The sequence below is a fragment of the Triturus cristatus genome, chromosome 9 (genome assembly GCF_964204655.1).
Source record: "Triturus cristatus chromosome 9, aTriCri1.1, whole genome shotgun sequence".
Taxonomy (NCBI): Eukaryota; Metazoa; Chordata; class Amphibia; order Caudata; family Salamandridae; genus Triturus; species Triturus cristatus.
In genome coordinates, this window is record NC_140592.1 from 93,425,781 (window position 1) to 93,442,415 (window position 16,635).

General features: G+C 44.0%; 1 protein-coding gene across 1 annotated transcript in view; it reads right to left on the reverse strand.

The window, feature by feature from the left end:
* The window catches only part of LMCD1 (LIM and cysteine rich domains 1), a 327,439-nt gene extending 311,151 nt beyond the window's left edge, over nt 1-16,288 (reverse strand). The window contains exon 1 of the mRNA XM_085624501.1: nt 16,028-16,288. Coding sequence (XP_085480627.1) covers nt 16,028-16,054 — 27 coding nt within the window. The 5' untranslated portion in view covers nt 16,055-16,288. The remainder of the gene's footprint in view (nt 1-16,027) is intronic.
* Nucleotides 16,289-16,635: the final 347 nt, after the last annotated feature.

The following is a 16,635-nucleotide window of genomic DNA, read 5'->3' on the forward strand; positions in this document are numbered from 1 at the left end:
CTCAATCTTTATTCTACTTATATCATAGACTATATCTCTCCCCACTCTCTCTAGCCCGTTTTTCTTCCTCTTCTGATTCTAGCTGTTGGACATGTTCTGCCCCCAATGCTAATCTTTTTCATCTCTTGTTTTTATGTTCTTCTGTCTCCCAATTCTGGAAGTCTGTCTGGATCTATATCTCTCGTATTTTCACTCTCCCTTCTCCATACTCAATTTCTACTCTCTTTTTAGGCAGTTTATCTGATTCTTTAAATCTCCCTCTATGCTCTCATGGTCTTTTTGACCTCATGCTCGCTCTCGCCTTTCAACACATTTCCTCTAACTGGAAAACCCTGTCTAACCTTTCCATCCGTCACTGGTGGAATTCCTTGTGTCACTTTCACAGACTAGATACGGCCTTTGCTTCCCTCTGTAACCCTACACATAACAGGGATCTTTTTTGGCTGCCTCTTACCACATACCTAGACCGGATGGCCCCAAGGAATGTTCCCGCCATCACTTCGGAAAACTTTAAACCACCTTGAGGGGGTTACTCCTCCTCTTTCCACTTTAAAATATCAGATTGGGTTATGACACTATTGGGTTTGTTGTGTAACATTTTGATTGTTGTAACGCCTACAGCTTTCATTCCTTCTTTATAGCAAGGTTTTAGGATCTTTTATTCTATAATGTTTTTGCCTTTCCCTTTTCCCCTTTATTTTCCTGATCATCCATTTCCCCTTTCCCGTCCCATCTTTCCTTAAAAACTTATAAATTGCTTTGTTCTATTTTTCTTTTAATGACATCAGCTTGTTTAATGTAACTTATTCCATTTGTTTCTTTCTTATATTGCGGCTGATACCTTTGTATTTATTCCTTCTTGAATAAAGCTTTTCAAACATAAAAAAGAAGTGCACAGCCCACAGAGCTATCCAGTTTGCTTCTGCAAACCCCAATGGCATTAAATTGATTGGGAGAGGAGTTGGCCTAACGGTTAGGGCGCTAGACCTCGGACCTGGGGGAACTGGGTTTGAGGCTCGGTAACGACGCTAAACATACTGTGATTCTGGGCAAATCACTTAATCTCCCCTGTCTAACAAAAATGAATGTGTGTCCTCATGTAAAGTAACTGGCACGATCTAAAGCGCTCTGATACCTGATTGGATTCGGTTCAAGTTCGTGCTATATAAAACTCTGCAAAAAAAAAATTTGATTCTCTAGGCATCTTTAAAACAGCCTATATAAATTATCAACGTTAGTTAATTCAAGGCAAAATTGTGGTCCTCGATTTCCTCTCTCCATCAGTGTGTGTGAAAACGACACAAAGTCAACCAATCAAAGAGAATTCTAACCTCATGTCATGCATTTAAGAGGTGGGTGTTTGTTTATCTATCTACATCCCTGTGTGTACCTTACTGAAGGTTAACTCCTCCCGTCTTCAAAATGTCTCACCTTCCTCTGTCGTTTAGTTGTATATTTTGAGTATTATAGTCACTTTCATCCAATCCCTTTTTCCATGTTATCTATGTTTGAATGTGACATATGCAGTGCTTAATTTGAGCCAGTTGTTTCCAGTGCTCGGCACTGGCACTTAATTGTCAACACCGGAGCTTATAGCACTAACTGGACCCAACGTTATAGGAGCACTTTTCATGAGCACCAGTTAAGGACACTTTGATTTTTTATAGGCACTGGGAGCTCATGTGATTTGCCCAGAATCACAGGATGTGGAGTCTACACCAAGACTCGGCCCTCATGCCAGATCATCTACCCACTTGTAGGGTTTCAGGTTTCATGGTTAGTACTTAGTTCTGTTATATGCAGCGCTAATAGAAGCAATGGGCTGTTGCAAGCTGCCTCCGGACGAGAGCCCCAGCACATACCTTTTCACAAATTAACCACTAGGCTTATCTATAGTGAATCTAGCCACAAATCAATGAGGCACTAGATAGGAAAGAAGTACTAGGGCTGGTAAATGGCAGCGACGGCCCGTATAGGGAGTGTTACCGGGGCGGTGACGTGGGGCAGAGGAGGAGCAGGGTGGGGGGTTTCAAAATGCGGCATACGGCCGATTGCAGGTAAGTTACGAAAAAAATAAAGAAAACAAATTTTGTTGCACGCGCTGCATCGCATTTGGCGATGCTGCGCGCGCAACGAAATTCGTTTTATTAATTTTTTTCGTAACTTGCCTGCAATCGGCCGTATGCCGCATTTTGCAACCCCCCACCCTGCCCCTCCTCTGCCCCACGTCACCACCCCAGTAACACGCCCTATACGGGTCGTCGCTGGTAAATGGGCATGGGATGCCCTGAGTAAAGAAGAGGGCATGGAGGCGATGGAAGGATATTTAAGGTAGGATTGTTTGTGTTGTATCATATGGGGAGGAATTCTGTTTCTCTGTAGTGTTTGGCACTGTAGACCATGCCCTGATGCTGCAGAGGCTTCATTGAGAGGTCGAGGACACAGGCTCTGAACTGGGCTTTTATGGTGGCTTCTTGGGGGGTGATCCACCACACCTCATAAAAGAGTGCAGAACTTCCCTCTCTAGGCTGCAGTGTGACGTGACTCCAGGATTCTTTCACATGTCTTGCTCTGTATCTACATTCACACTCTGTTGATTCATACAGAAATGAGGGCTCAAAATAAAGCTAACACAGGATTAGACTGGAATTAATACAACCCTAGTAAAAATGTATAAACAAGCCCCATGGTGCAGGAGGACCCTATCAGACCTGGGCCTCAGAGCTTTCATGATAGGGTCAATGACGGCCATCCAGCTCTGAAAGAAGTTTTCTAACCTGAAACCCACCGAGAAAATGGCAATTGACAGCATGGCCAGTCTGTCCCTGATCCCACACAGATGACACTCAATTTCTGATTAAGGATGTTTAATTCCCCTACCAATTTCAAAATTTGACAACATGTTTTGATGGAATTAGGGGAATGGATGTATCAAGAATGGAATGATAAGGGCTGTTTGTGGCAATGAAGCTGAACTTGCACAAAAAGTAAAGCTCCTGGGTGTCTTGTTGCATTTGCAGTTGCCAGATGGATTACTTGGTCGCTGGAGCAAGTAAAACATTCATTTTTAGATGTTTAAGCTGCGTGCAATAGTGCACCTCACGCCTCAGAATAATATCAGTTGTGGTACGGTCAGCAATTAACTATCGTCTAGATAGACAATGGACAGAGACCCCATCTGAGTATTCATATATGTAAAACATGGAAACACATATGACATCAAAATACACAAACAGCAATCAACATTTTACATCAGCATACAACGCAATACAAGAACGTACATAATTCCATGTCTACGCTATTATTAGAAATTCCCTCAAAGGAGAGGATTTTCCTGAACAAATTCTTATATTCGCATCTTTAGAACTTCACTACACACCTCACAGAAATCTGATTATTTTCAGATTTTATGGGTGCTCCTCCACATTTTCCAGAGTCTGAAAAACAGCTTGCAAAGTATCCCTCATACAGATCCCAGACTCCTCTCGCATCAGGGTAATAGGGAAAAACCTACAGTTACGCAAAGATGAACACAGGATGACATTTTGTTGTACGGCAATGAAGTCTCGAACAATTGACAATCCCTCCTCGCTCAGGGGATTCTTCGTGAAGCACTAGAGAGATGTCCAGAAACTGTGTTATATCCAGTCTAGACATAATGAAGTTATGTCTGATGTTTGCAGATAGACTAAAAGATATACCAATAGACTGTATCATCCTAAAACAACAGGCGTTTGTTGGAAAAAATTCCTTGCAATGTAGGAAGATCAGATCGGCATAGGTTGAATATCTGCCCACACGCGACTAAACAAAAGATCACCTCCAGAAAGCCCAATATTTAAAAGTTGAATTCAAGTTCTTTAATTTTCTATAACTCAAGACCACACTAGAAATGTCTTGTGCTATTGTGATAAATTGTAACGGAGAATCTGATACTGAGTCTACATAGTGCGCTACCGCAAGCAGACTTAAGAGACGACTTTGTTTTCGCCACTTTGTATGATACCATCCTACGCAGACCCAGAATCCTCCTTCTGGCTGGGACCTCTAGTGAGGTTTTACAGTTTAGGAACAAGATCCCTGCATCCTAGATCAAAGTTGACAAAAGTTTGGCCACGTATTGCTTCCCATTGGTCAGCATTGGATATTTGCCCTGCGTCTGATTGAATCTGGCGGGTACCTCAGTCACGTCCTTACTGATCTCAACTTGGCATCAACACTGGCCCTCAAATCATGTCATCATCAAAAATCAATATCAGGATTATCTCAGGATGAGGTAACCAAAAGGTGGTTTTACCGGCTACGAAGTGTTCAGAGTACAGAAGTGAGACGAATTATGAAACAGGTCGGATGGGATCTTGTCTCACTCGTTGAAGCTAACCTTTGCTGGCTGAAAGTAAATGTTTCTGTCTAGCCCATAAAACACTTTGTAGTGTTGCCTCATTATCCGTGCGACACACGCTTTTCAGTATACACGAGCCTGTCATTCAATGTCATCAGGAAAGGGTCAACTGCAACTTTTACTGCAAAGTGAGCCTTGGTGAGAGATGTGTTTCTCTTTCCTGGCAACAAAAATTAGGTGACTGTCTGATTTTTTGTTCTGGCCTAGGGACAGCTAAAACTGGTTCAGGAATGTTTTGATTTGTCCTGCATTCCGTCCATCAATTGTGTGTCTCATGTTTTCAAAACACCATCCCCCATAAAAACACCAAAATACATACATACGCATGTAGAGGGGCTTTTGATCAGCCCTCTTGGGCTGTTCAAGTGTCATTCACATTTTGCCTCCCCCACCAGAGTATACAGCGTGGGCCAGCTCACTTTATCCACTGGGTGACTTGCACTGCAAGTACCATCATTTTTCCAGATCACATGTCTATTGCTGCTTCAAAACGAGTGCGCGTTAGTGCCAAAGCAGGTTGACTTGTGTTGCTGGGCCACCCTTGAATTTTTAAGTTTTTCATATTTGACTAAATATTTTGCATATTGCATATTTTGCACAATTTTGTTTTTTAAAAGGCACACTTGCCACTTGCCAAGTCCAGACCTGCTGTGTTTACCAGTGCTTGTTTCCTTATGGTCTGTGTCCATTCAACTAGGCCTGGACAGAGTTTGATAAAAAAAACTCCACTGCACTACACAGAGCTCCGCAAGTGGCGGAGTGTGTTAGGTAGCGCCCGGTGTTTGTCCCGCGCTGGAACATCAGGGCGAACGGAACCATGCACAGCGCAAGCGGGCACTGCATCTTTCTGCCACTCAAGTAGATGTTCTACTCGAGCAGCAGCTTCCTCAACGCGTACGGATGGTTTCTCGATGCGAGCGGTTGTGACCATCTGCGACCGCTCGCGTTGACAAATCTCGCTGGGAGGTGGCCAAGCGTTGGATTTTCCTCATTCGCTAACATTAAGTTGGCGAGCGAGGAAAAAACTTTGCTCCACTTTGTGGAGCTGAGTTTTTTGGAACTCCGCATGCTCCGCAGAGTGTGGCGAACTCCGCAAACTTTGCAAACGGAGCGGAGTGCACTGCCCAGGCCCACATTCAACATAGACAGTTGGTTGACGCTTTTCTGTTGTCTGATCCCCCCTACATCATCGGGCACCAAAGCTCACACAGACACCCTGCTTAGAGTGCTCTATGTTTAAGTAATATACTTAGAGTTAAAAGTTCAATCCTATGATTTGTGGCCTCGATGTTTTAAAGAAGAGGAGCAGTGTGGTTATGTATAGGACCACACCTTTGTAAAACCTCGCTTCCTTAGGTGTCCATAACAGCAGACAGCGCAGTCCGTGGCAGGGTCTGCTGTCTGCGCAGTGACTTTCAGGCCAGGCTCCCCTTTGGCGGCAGAGATGAACGGATTATCATCATGAGGTTGGCTCTTAAGTAATAACACAGCCATAATAAACAATTATGCAGATGTTGTCACGTGATGCCTCCCGTGGTTTAGATGCAGCTTTTCCACCACATGTTTGTGCTTGATGGTACAGATTCTAACAAAGCCACAAGGGTTGTGTAATGTCTTGATTTCTGCACACAGCCAGGGGGCACACAGAAAACAGTTTTAGAATATATTTATGTATTTTTTCATTTCTCTTTTGACTTCAGCATTATGTAACACGAGAATATCTTTTTATGGACCTTTTTCGAGTTAAGGGCTAAATTCCGATCCCTGTGCTAACACGTGTTTGCAAAGTGTTGTGGTTTATAGCAGGTTGTAAAGAATTCGGTGAGGAGGGTGAGGAAAGGGCATGTAAAAGGGAAGATAAAATGCTGAAAAAGTGTCAGTCCAAGAGGTTAATTGAATTATATCAACTGCATAGGGCAGCTGCTTTGCAGCGAGGTGCAATAGCATTTTGCACCATATTACAGATTGTATGGGTGCCAGATTTCTTTTATGTTTTTTAAACTGGGCACTGAAAATGTACTATGGCACTGTACATTTTTTGGAGTCTTATCAGAAATTGGCAAGCCTTGTGTTGCTGTCAAAGTCTCACCCTTTCGACAGTTTGCACAATCCCGCGTCATACTGGCTGGAGCAGTGATGAAAACGGAGAGTTAAGTCCCATTGTATATACTTAGCAATTAAGGGTGTGGCTTAAAAACACGCAAACTAAAAATCTGTGCTGAGCATACTGTGCCGCCCGACTGGTATTTTGCTGCTTCTTTCATTGCATTCAGATATATAACATAACATGTAACATTATACCTACAACTTCAGGGGCGTAGGAGACACTAAAATTCTGTGGGGAACAGGGACAACCTTGTGCACTTTCCAGTGACCCTATACAAATCACCGCCCGTTAAACAAATACAATTGCATACTTTCGAAGTGAAATATTGAGAAAAGCAGGCATGTAGTCACAGTTTGCATGTATGCTTTATTGTTATTTACATTCATATAGTAATGAGACCAAATGTTTAAAAAAAACATATATATGAATCTTGCATCTTAATGCACAAAGCAAACAAAGGCCGCTGACTTAGGGTGGGGGCGTCGTGTTTGCAAGTGCATTATGGTTTGAAAAGTACCTGCTGCTGCATTCCTGGTCTCCAGCAATTTTCAGGCAACAATAAAAATGTGAAGATAACTTTGGTGATTAATGTTCTTTTTTTGAGAGAGATCGAAGGCTTGTCTAGTGAAAGTTTTAATTCAAAAGGTCAGTGAGTTACTGCTTTTGTCTGAGATATTCTTTTGGTATTTGAAGTTTATAAGTTAAAATCCTAACATTGAACAGTGAGCTATTAACCGTCATCAAGAGCTACATAAAAACATCAATGTATAGATTAGAACGTTATGATTTTTCCCCAGTCTTTCCCTATCCTAATCTTGGAAAATGGGTTCATTAGGATAGAAATCAATTCTGATTATTGAAGAGAACCCCCCAACCATGGTGTTATGTTTTACATTCTGAGTTTGTGTTTCTCTAGTGTTGCAAAGCCGCCCTAGGCACTCCCCAACTTTTTGCTGACTGGTACTGGTGGTACCTGACTGACAGACCCTGGCCTCTGCCTAAACAGCCAGTGCTATTCTGAAAGAGGCACTTAAAAATACAGTGAAAACACCAACATACACTAGGGTGCACTATGGGTTAGGGTACCCCTATGATTGGCATGACCTCTCCTATAAGGCCCTAGTACATAATAGGGCAGGGGGGTTAGAACTACTTTTAAGTCCCTAGAATATAATAAGGCATGGCAGTTTAGAGGCCAGCAGCCCTTTCTGCGCTTGCATGTGTGCACTGCTGAAGTCTGAGGTCAGTTTAAAAGTAGCCCTATGTTATAGGGCTGCTTTAAAAATGCAAATTGTGCCCAAACTCGACTTTTGGGTTTGGGGAACTTACAAATTGATCAATTACAATTTTGGGGCAAAATTAGGTGGAAAAATGTTTTCCACTTAACTGTGGCTGTATCATATTTGCCACATAATACATCATCTGCTGCATAATCTAACGATTTCCTCCAAAACAATTTTGTAGCTCAAACGGATCCCAAATTACTAAAAGAAATGTGACTTGTGTTGCTGTGAAGTTTGCAAAGGTTAGTAAAGAAAACAATTCCTAAGAAAACAATTGGTCCCAGACACTCCTAATGACACTCAAATGAATACCTGTAGGAGAGTGTAGTATGCAATCAATTCATACAACCAAAAATGTATAATGTAAAGACACATTCAACAGGGAAATCTCATAGATAAGAGGCCAACCAAAGTCAATTAAATTGCAAACATCAATTTATTTCCCACTGAATCATATTCATAAAATGCAAACGTAGGGGCTGACTACGATGGCAGGCGGACTTTAGTACCACCGCCATCGAATCGGGGAATGGGTCTTCAAGGTGGAGGCCCCACGATAGGCATTACAATGCGACTGCCACTACGGTGTTCGCAGTGCCTATCTTTTCCATTGCAGCAGGTGCTGCTGGCTGCATCATCCGCCGCAAAGTAAAAAAAAAAGGAACATGTTAAATATATCAGTGCCTGGCACATGGTGCAGTGATATGTTGTGGGGCATCATAGATGACCCCCAGGACCCATGTCTGGGGGCGAGGGGTAAGGGGCCTGCTACAGGCCCCCAATGTCCCTTTCGCCAGCATTTCCATGGCAGGTGAACCGCCATTGATAAGCTGGCGGGTAAGGGACATCGTAATCCCTGCTGCGGTGCATGGTAGGCACCACCAGCATTGTAGGAACCACGAGCCCCTCCACCACACCGGCGGGCTCAAGAAGCCCGTCGGGTGCGTGGTGGTTGGTCTTTCCGACCGCCAGGTAACCACCTGCCATTGTAATATGGGGGCTGTGATGCAGTCACCAATGGCGGTGGGACCGCCACCGACGGGGTGACGTGGCGGTCCCACTGCCATTATAATCACCCCCTAAGTTTGGTGTGCATGCAAATCCTACATTGCCAACCCCTGGCAAGTTGCACTGCTAGTGCTGGAAAAAGGCCAATGGAGGTACCGATGGGTGAGGTGGACTGGCCTCAAGGGTCTTGTGACCTTAGTGACAGATTCACTGTCGATCTAGGATGTGCTTCTTCATATGCCTGCCCGTAAGACTGGAAGTGAACTGCAGTATGGATTGTGGTGGACAGGTCCACCTGCGGGTGCTAAGACACCTGGGCTTCTAAGGTCTATCGGGCCTTCTAAGGTGTAGCATCGGAATAAGCTCTGTCAGGAGTGTGGTATGGTGAACTGGTCATGAAGGTCTGAACATGGTTCTCCAGTTCTAAATTCAGCAGCTCTGGCCAGAGTGCCACATTCTCTCCCACACTGAACACCATACTGCCCCACTGAGAGAAACTCGCACTGCCTTCAGCACAACTCAATTGTGCTGCGACTAAATTCAAATTATGCACTAGACAATAGTAAAATGCTGCCTGAAAAAAATGAATAACACCCTGGAAAAAGCAAACACTCATAGGGAATGCAAGAATAAGCAAAGCATGTGAACTGTAATCAGAAAAAAACATGGTTACCTTAACGGTTTTAAACTCATTATTCAGAAATCAGTAAGTGATTTTGCCTGAAAAGTTCAAGACATGGCTACAGGACCAGGAAGGGACCCCTTTCAATGTCCATTGCTTATATCCTTTCAAAATGTATGCAGTTTGCTTTAAAAAAGACCACATCCCCAAACACAGAGCCGCATTTTATAAGCTAAAATAATTAAAAAGTTGAAAACGATCATATTAAACGTTTCCACTCTACCCATCAACCAGGTATTGCAGTCCCTTTAGGAATGGCGCACTTACCCACCCTGGGAAAACAATGTTGTTCAAAGAAAGAAGATAAAAAGAAAGTAGCGCTTTCACTGGCAAACTCTGTAAAGTGGCGCTAATGTGTGTGGGTGTAAATAACAGTCTGGCCTGTCTGCTGTCCACTCTGTATTGCTTTATTTAGGTATTTAACTATTTTTTCTCTCCATTCCGAGGTTTTTCTTTTCAATAGAAAACGGTCAGAAAATGAGGACATTTACAGCCAAAGTGTTCAGCCTTTTTTGGATCAATTTCACAGGGGAACAAATAAAGAAAAGGAGAGGCAAGAGAGAGTACCTTAAGAGCTGCCTCTTGAAATCAGCACGCAAGCAGGAGCGAGACAGAGACAGAAAGAGATGGAGGAATAAAGAGAGGAGGGCAGCCGCCAGAGGCAGATCAGGAGTAGTGGACACGGTCCTTGCCATGAAGGAAAAGAGACAGCGTTTATTTTTTCTCCGTTCTCTGCCCTTCCCAGAACGGCTGAGCTTTCCTGCAGCATAACAAAAGGCAGAGGGCGGGTGGCCTCTGACTCCAGGCAGGTCAAGTGCAGGGCCATTAGGTAGCGCTTTCGGGTGCTAATGGCCCTGCGATAACAGCAGGGAGAGGGGAAATTCCTTTATCCCCTCGTCCCCCCCACCCTTGTCCCCCGTGTCCCCCCCACTCCAAAATCTGGGGGGGATATATCCCCGCGTCCCCCACACTTCCTACGCCCATGCCTACAACAAGCCAGGACTATTGGCTTTGTCAATGGTTGTTAGTTGCATACGACAAATAAGCATCAACTATGGCTTCGCTGTAAATTATATTGAATGCTTTAGTTTTGAAATGTTGAGACTGTGAAAGAACTGTAACGAGTCCCTTCGAAGTTACATCACAGGCAGTGAAGGGTGGTTCTGCTGCTCAGTTAAGATTTTTGTCACCTGAGGGTGAGGTCAAAATGGAAAGCCTGATAGAGACCCCTCAGTCTCAGCACCTGCTCTTTACAACTGCCGGTGCTCAGCACCGGCAGGACCCGGTCCACTTAAGGCCCTGCGTAGCACACAGGAGGCCCAAGAAAACCCTTGCCCACGGTGTGCAGATATAGATAGTTTGAACCATAGAGCAAAATGTTTTATGCTCAGACGCAATTTCCGTTACGCCTGCTACGCTTGTTAGAAGATTTTTCCAAATGTATCCCATTACACGATGTAGCATTTTTTTAGTTTTTAGTTGTTAGCGCAGTCCCACAGGAACAGGGCAAATGCCTAGAATGGGAGCAGCTGTTTCTCGCAGACACTTGTACTTTTTGCACTTTTTTTTAGGTTACATTTTGCATTACAGTTTATCACTAAATACCGGTTCCCAATTTTGTGAAATTTCGTACTATTTTGTTGATTTTCGCGTAACGACGTAATGGCAGATTTTGCAAACTTCGCACACCCAACTCAATTTATGTTAGCCAACCCTAAATCTGCTATTTAACTCCCCTTCTTTTTGCTGGGGGCAGAGCTGCTTTGCAAGCCAGTACCCCCTGAGGTGATTGGCAAGGCCAGGAGCCAACCGCACAACACCTCAGTGTGCTGCTGGCCTCCAACACTGAACTGTGAAAGCAACTACCAGTGCAATCCGCCCGCCGTGTTATGCGACTGTAATCTGCAAATATTTACACGGGCCGGGCAGGCACCCCGCCAGCTCCTCAAGGGTGTAATTGCAGAGTTCAAGAGGCCTGGACAGCAGGTACCTTGAGTCTGACCAGGCCTCAGCCAAGAGTGACAGCAAACAAGGTGGCCGGGGCAGCTGGCTGTGGGGCAGTGGGCGGGGCCTCGCAGAATGGCTGATTCTGTTGCAAAGCCCTGTACCCCGCTGCCTGAACACTGGGCTGCTTTATTTCAGCTCCTGCAGAAGACGGATTTTTTTGGGAAACGTCTGTGCTTATCTCATTCAATCATGTCTGAACGACGCCTGAACTGTACTCAGCAGAAAACAAACCTACATAAAATGTTACGGGGCAAGTTTTTTTTTTTCAAGAGTCCCCGAGGGACACAGTGATGTACCCAGTCTAAGTAGACCTTTTGTCATGTGATTAACAACTTTCCTCCGCTGCTAAAAAGAGCCATTTGTGTGAATTACACAAACAAGCGTCAGGGGTAACCTTTCCAAGTTCAGGCCTCTGTGTCTGCAGCTTTGCACAGACCCCTCGTTAAACACCAGTCGGACTTGTATATTCAGTCAACAGCGCAGAACGTCAATGTTACTGAAGTCAGAAATGCAGTGTGAGGTTTGCACCTCGGGTCTATTTTGGAGTTTTAGCTAAATGAAGTGCTTCCGGTGATACATTGAGTTTTTCCAAGACTTCCTAAGTGGGTAGATGCAGGTATTTCCTACAGGGCCAGGCACAGCATGCAGCACTTTGCAGAAGGTAATATACTACTGCCCATGTAGGCAAGCGCCTCAGCGCCTCTCATAGGGCTTTTAAGCGCTACAAAAAAGCTGCAATACAATACAGGCCAATACAAGCCAATCAGGACATTCATCAGCGTCCACCCCTTTAACCACCATATCTCTAGGCTCCCCCGTGCCTCACCCCAATTGGTTCAAACTGACTTACAAATGCTTTTAACAATTGTAATCAATCAGTAAATCTGTAATAATTCAGTTTCAAAAGTAGAAATATTCCTTAGACTCGATCTCAAATTTAAAATTGTGAAATGTACGGACTGTAATTGATTTAAAACAGATAAGGATAGGACCCCTCGCCTTCTTTTTGTCCTGACATCTCCCTCGGCTCGTGGACCCCACATTCAATGTTTTAGAAGGGGTGTGAACTGCAAAGATTTTGTCCCAAACTTGGGAAAGATTATTTTGCAAAAACAATTAGCTTCGGAAATCTATGTGAAAAACGTAACTTTTTAAATTATTATTTTATGTATCTTCTCGTTTAACCCTAAACAAAATGGCTCTGCAAAAACATACTTTGCAAAAGCAGCATTTCCTCAGAAATACCCACTTACCAAAAATTCTTCTTACGTTTTCCAGCATGAAACTATGTTGTTTGGGTTAGATGGTCTCTGTCACATGAACATTTTCTCTCTATGCAGAGAAAATAAAAAATTGCAAAGTCAGGGGAATGGTGGGTAGCCTGGAAAACTCAGAAACAGGTGGGAAATCAGGAACTTTTCAAAAACTTGCAGGTGAGAAAAAAAAACCTCACATCCCTATTTTGCCATCGCAAAGGAGATTGGGCCGGCAAGAGCTGCTTATAAATACAAATAGCTCTTTTTTTTTTTTTTACAAATCTGTTATGTTTCACTATTACTGGGAAGGCTTTGAGTTTTATTACTCTTCGCTCTGCTCCTTTCACATCTATCAGTGACTGAGACCTCTCCAAAATGACCATCAGTCTCTAGTATGTGTCTCTGTGAATCTCCTCTCAGCTCACAAGCATGGATGGAAGCCCTTATCTGGGATGTCCATGAACATGCTTGCTTTATTACAATGCACAAGTAACTATATAAAGAGGAACTTTGTACTTGGCTGTGCTGTAATACATAGAGCTATGCAAGTAGTGATACCTTCAGACATTAACACACAGTAATGCTAGGGGTAGCGGAAAAGACATCATACACATTTTGGTACCCAATGACTTCACATGGTTACCATTTTATTTCATTTTAGCCCCTCAACAGCCTACTTGCTGATGTTGAGTTGCCATGGACAAGGCAAGGAATAACATGCATTGGCAAAATCAATAGGTTTCGCATTTTTTTAGGGGGCAGTATGGGGTAAAGGCTTGGTGACTTTATCTGTTGCACACAAACATCCTAAAACAAAAATACCATATTGAAACAAAATATTAGTTTGAAGCAATATAAAAAGACCCTTTGCCGAAGAGACTTTGGGGCATATTATCAAGCCAGGCGATAAAATTATCGCCGCTATAGTGGCAGAAAACTGCCGCTAAAGCGGTGATAATGGGCTTGATAATATGCTCTATGGAATTCCAATTGAAGCCCATGCTAGACGTCCTTCACATTTAACATGGGCTTCAATTGGAAGTCCATAGAGCATATTATCATTTATCGCCTGGCTTGATAATACGCCCCTTAGTTGGCCGTTTTAAGCTGTGCCCTCATGAAGAGTGCTATGAAAAGAAGTCCGAAGATGAAGGCTGTTGTATGTGATGACGTTAGATGACATACACAGCAAACAATTACACAATAGATAACTTTAGGGCCAGTACATTTGTTGGATCTTTAAGAAGTCTCTCTGTGAACACCTCTTTACCTTTACTTTGTGAGCAAAAAAAAAAAAAGCTCTAAATCAAACAATATGTTATTATGACAGTAGGGAATAACAAATGAATATGCAAGGGAGGATCGGCAATAACAATGCTCCTTTATGACAGGCTAAGGCAAACAAGCTGCAGCACTTCCTAAACAAAAAATGCCATAAATCAGTAATTCAAATGTCATCAGATCAGCAAGGTGAACACATCAAAGCTTGCATGCTGGATTTAATTACAAGCTACACTGGCACACTGCATCTGCACTTTAACAAAAGGACTACTTGAGCCCAATCACAACAAGCATTGTCATAGCCAATAGGTCTCGCCTTTGGGACCTTAGAAGTATTTAGCCATGCAACAGTTGCATAACTAAATACTTTTGAGGTCCCAAAAGCGAGACATATTGGCTGTGCCAAGCGGCCATGCGGCCGCAAAAGTGAAAGTGATCGCGATCAAACATCAAAGCGGCCGTGAAAGTGAAAGTAATCGCGGTAAACCATGCACTGTAGCTCTAGGCTGGACTGGTAGCACTTTTTGGAGCCCTCTCAATAAGTCTCGCCAGACCAGCGCATGCGCTGGGTCAGGCGAGACCTAAAAATCTAACGGGGACATGAGCTGGACAATGTAGGCATAAAAACGGCTTTGGTGGACTCCCCATCCACGCAATGGAAAACCATGAAAAACACCTGAAAGATGATGTCTGAAGCGAGCTGACCAAACGCCCACTCTTTATCTTTACTGCTTCCTATTGCACGTTTTGGAGAACTGATTACATGAGGTCATATATATTAATCCTGTGTGTAGCCACACCTAAAAAAAACTACAAAATGTGAGCAGAGCTCACCTAGTAGTGTTTACGTTCTGTTCCAGCCTCTGCAGGCAGGCTGCATAGGTCGGTGAGCTAAACTTTGAATTCCAACGAGGCTGGCTCTGCTTTTCATTCTTCCATTGTTGATGGAATGGGCAACAGTCAGACCCCTCATAATAGCATTAACTATTTGAGTACTTACAGCTAATTTGGTGTATGATTTTCACTATGAAAATAATCATGATAAATATATTGAAATTCAACACAATATATTTTGTCTAAAATAGCTCGATAGACTAATTTAAGGGCTATACCAGGGCCACTGGAATGATGCAGCAGGGAGGACCACATTATGCGGCAAGGTGAACTAAATTAGGCGGCAAGAAAAGGAAAATAATGCAGCTTAATGTGGCACATTTATTTTTCGCAGTACTTCATTATTCTGATATTTTTACACATTTTAACAATGTCTAGACAACGATTTCGCGGCATTAGTACCAATTTAACACCCTGATACATAATTGAACAACAGATAGGTGGCCAGTCAACCTTTGCGAGGGGTTATCCATTGCACGTCAGCACGCGCTACTACGTTTTTTGTAACTTTTTATTTGTTTGAGCTGGAAACATTTTTGGGGGATAAAATCTGCACAGTATGCAGCAGATGATGTATTATGTGGCATGTGCAGCAAATGCACAATTATACGGAAGACGCAGTGACCGCAAAATCGCATAATTCCAGTGTCGTTTGATATAATTATCGATATGTGTTGGTTTAAAAAACGAATTGAATTTACGTAAGATCATGCTAGCATCTGCCTGGGCACCTGGGCAGCTTTTGAAACACCTTCTCAGGTGTCATGGCTGCCAGCTCGCACCTGCATAGCTTCCAGCCCTTCCCAAAGCACAGCACTGAACGTGCCCAGGTGGTAATGGGCGTCGTCCGACGTGGGAAGTGCCAGGCCACTCTTAACTGTTAACTCGAAAGGTCCTCTTGCTGCTAAAATGAGGGTCACGTGACGGCTACGCGCAGGTAATGCGTCTTAGCATTACTTGACACACTGCTACACAGGTACTTTTTCCAACTCCACATGTTCACGTGTTGTGAGGGCAGATATGAGCCCCCCCGCTAGTGCTGCGGCCAGGAGGTTGAGGGCATGTGAAGTGCTGAGAGCGTGAGACGTCCGCGGCACAGAAACCTACCTTCTGAACACCCGCACTCACGTCCATCCTGGCGTTGCGTGTCTGTGAGTCACACTCACAGCAGCTCCTCTGGATCCGCCGCTGTCAATGGAGGAGAGAGACGGAGCGAGTATAGCGCTTCGCCGGTTCCCGTCAGCAGCAGTGAGGTGAGCTTGCAGGCTGTGGAGGGCGCGCCAGTGCGGGAGGCTGCGGCCAGGACGGATTCATGCAGCTTTAACGGAGGGCACGAAACTCCCTCCGCGCGGCTGCCAGCCAATCCCTGGCAGCTGGCACACACCCTTCCAGCTTATCAGGCAGGGAGGTGTGTGAGGCTTGGCGCTTGCTTTTGCGGGAGAGAACAACCACCCCTTGAGAGGTATGAGCTCACCCTGTGCAGGGAGAGACGTGAAGGGCTGCGGTCACTGGGAACGGTGGCACGAGAGGGCTGTCCACACCCCTCTCTTTACAGTTCATGCTCCTTCGAGTCTGCAATGGAAGAAACACCCACCACACTTTTCTTTCTTTCTTTCTTTCTTTCTTTCTCTGGCTTTCTTTCCTTCTTTCTTTCTCTGGCTTTCTTTCCTTCTTTCTTTCGTTTTTCTTTCTTTCTTTCCTTTCTTTTTCTTTCT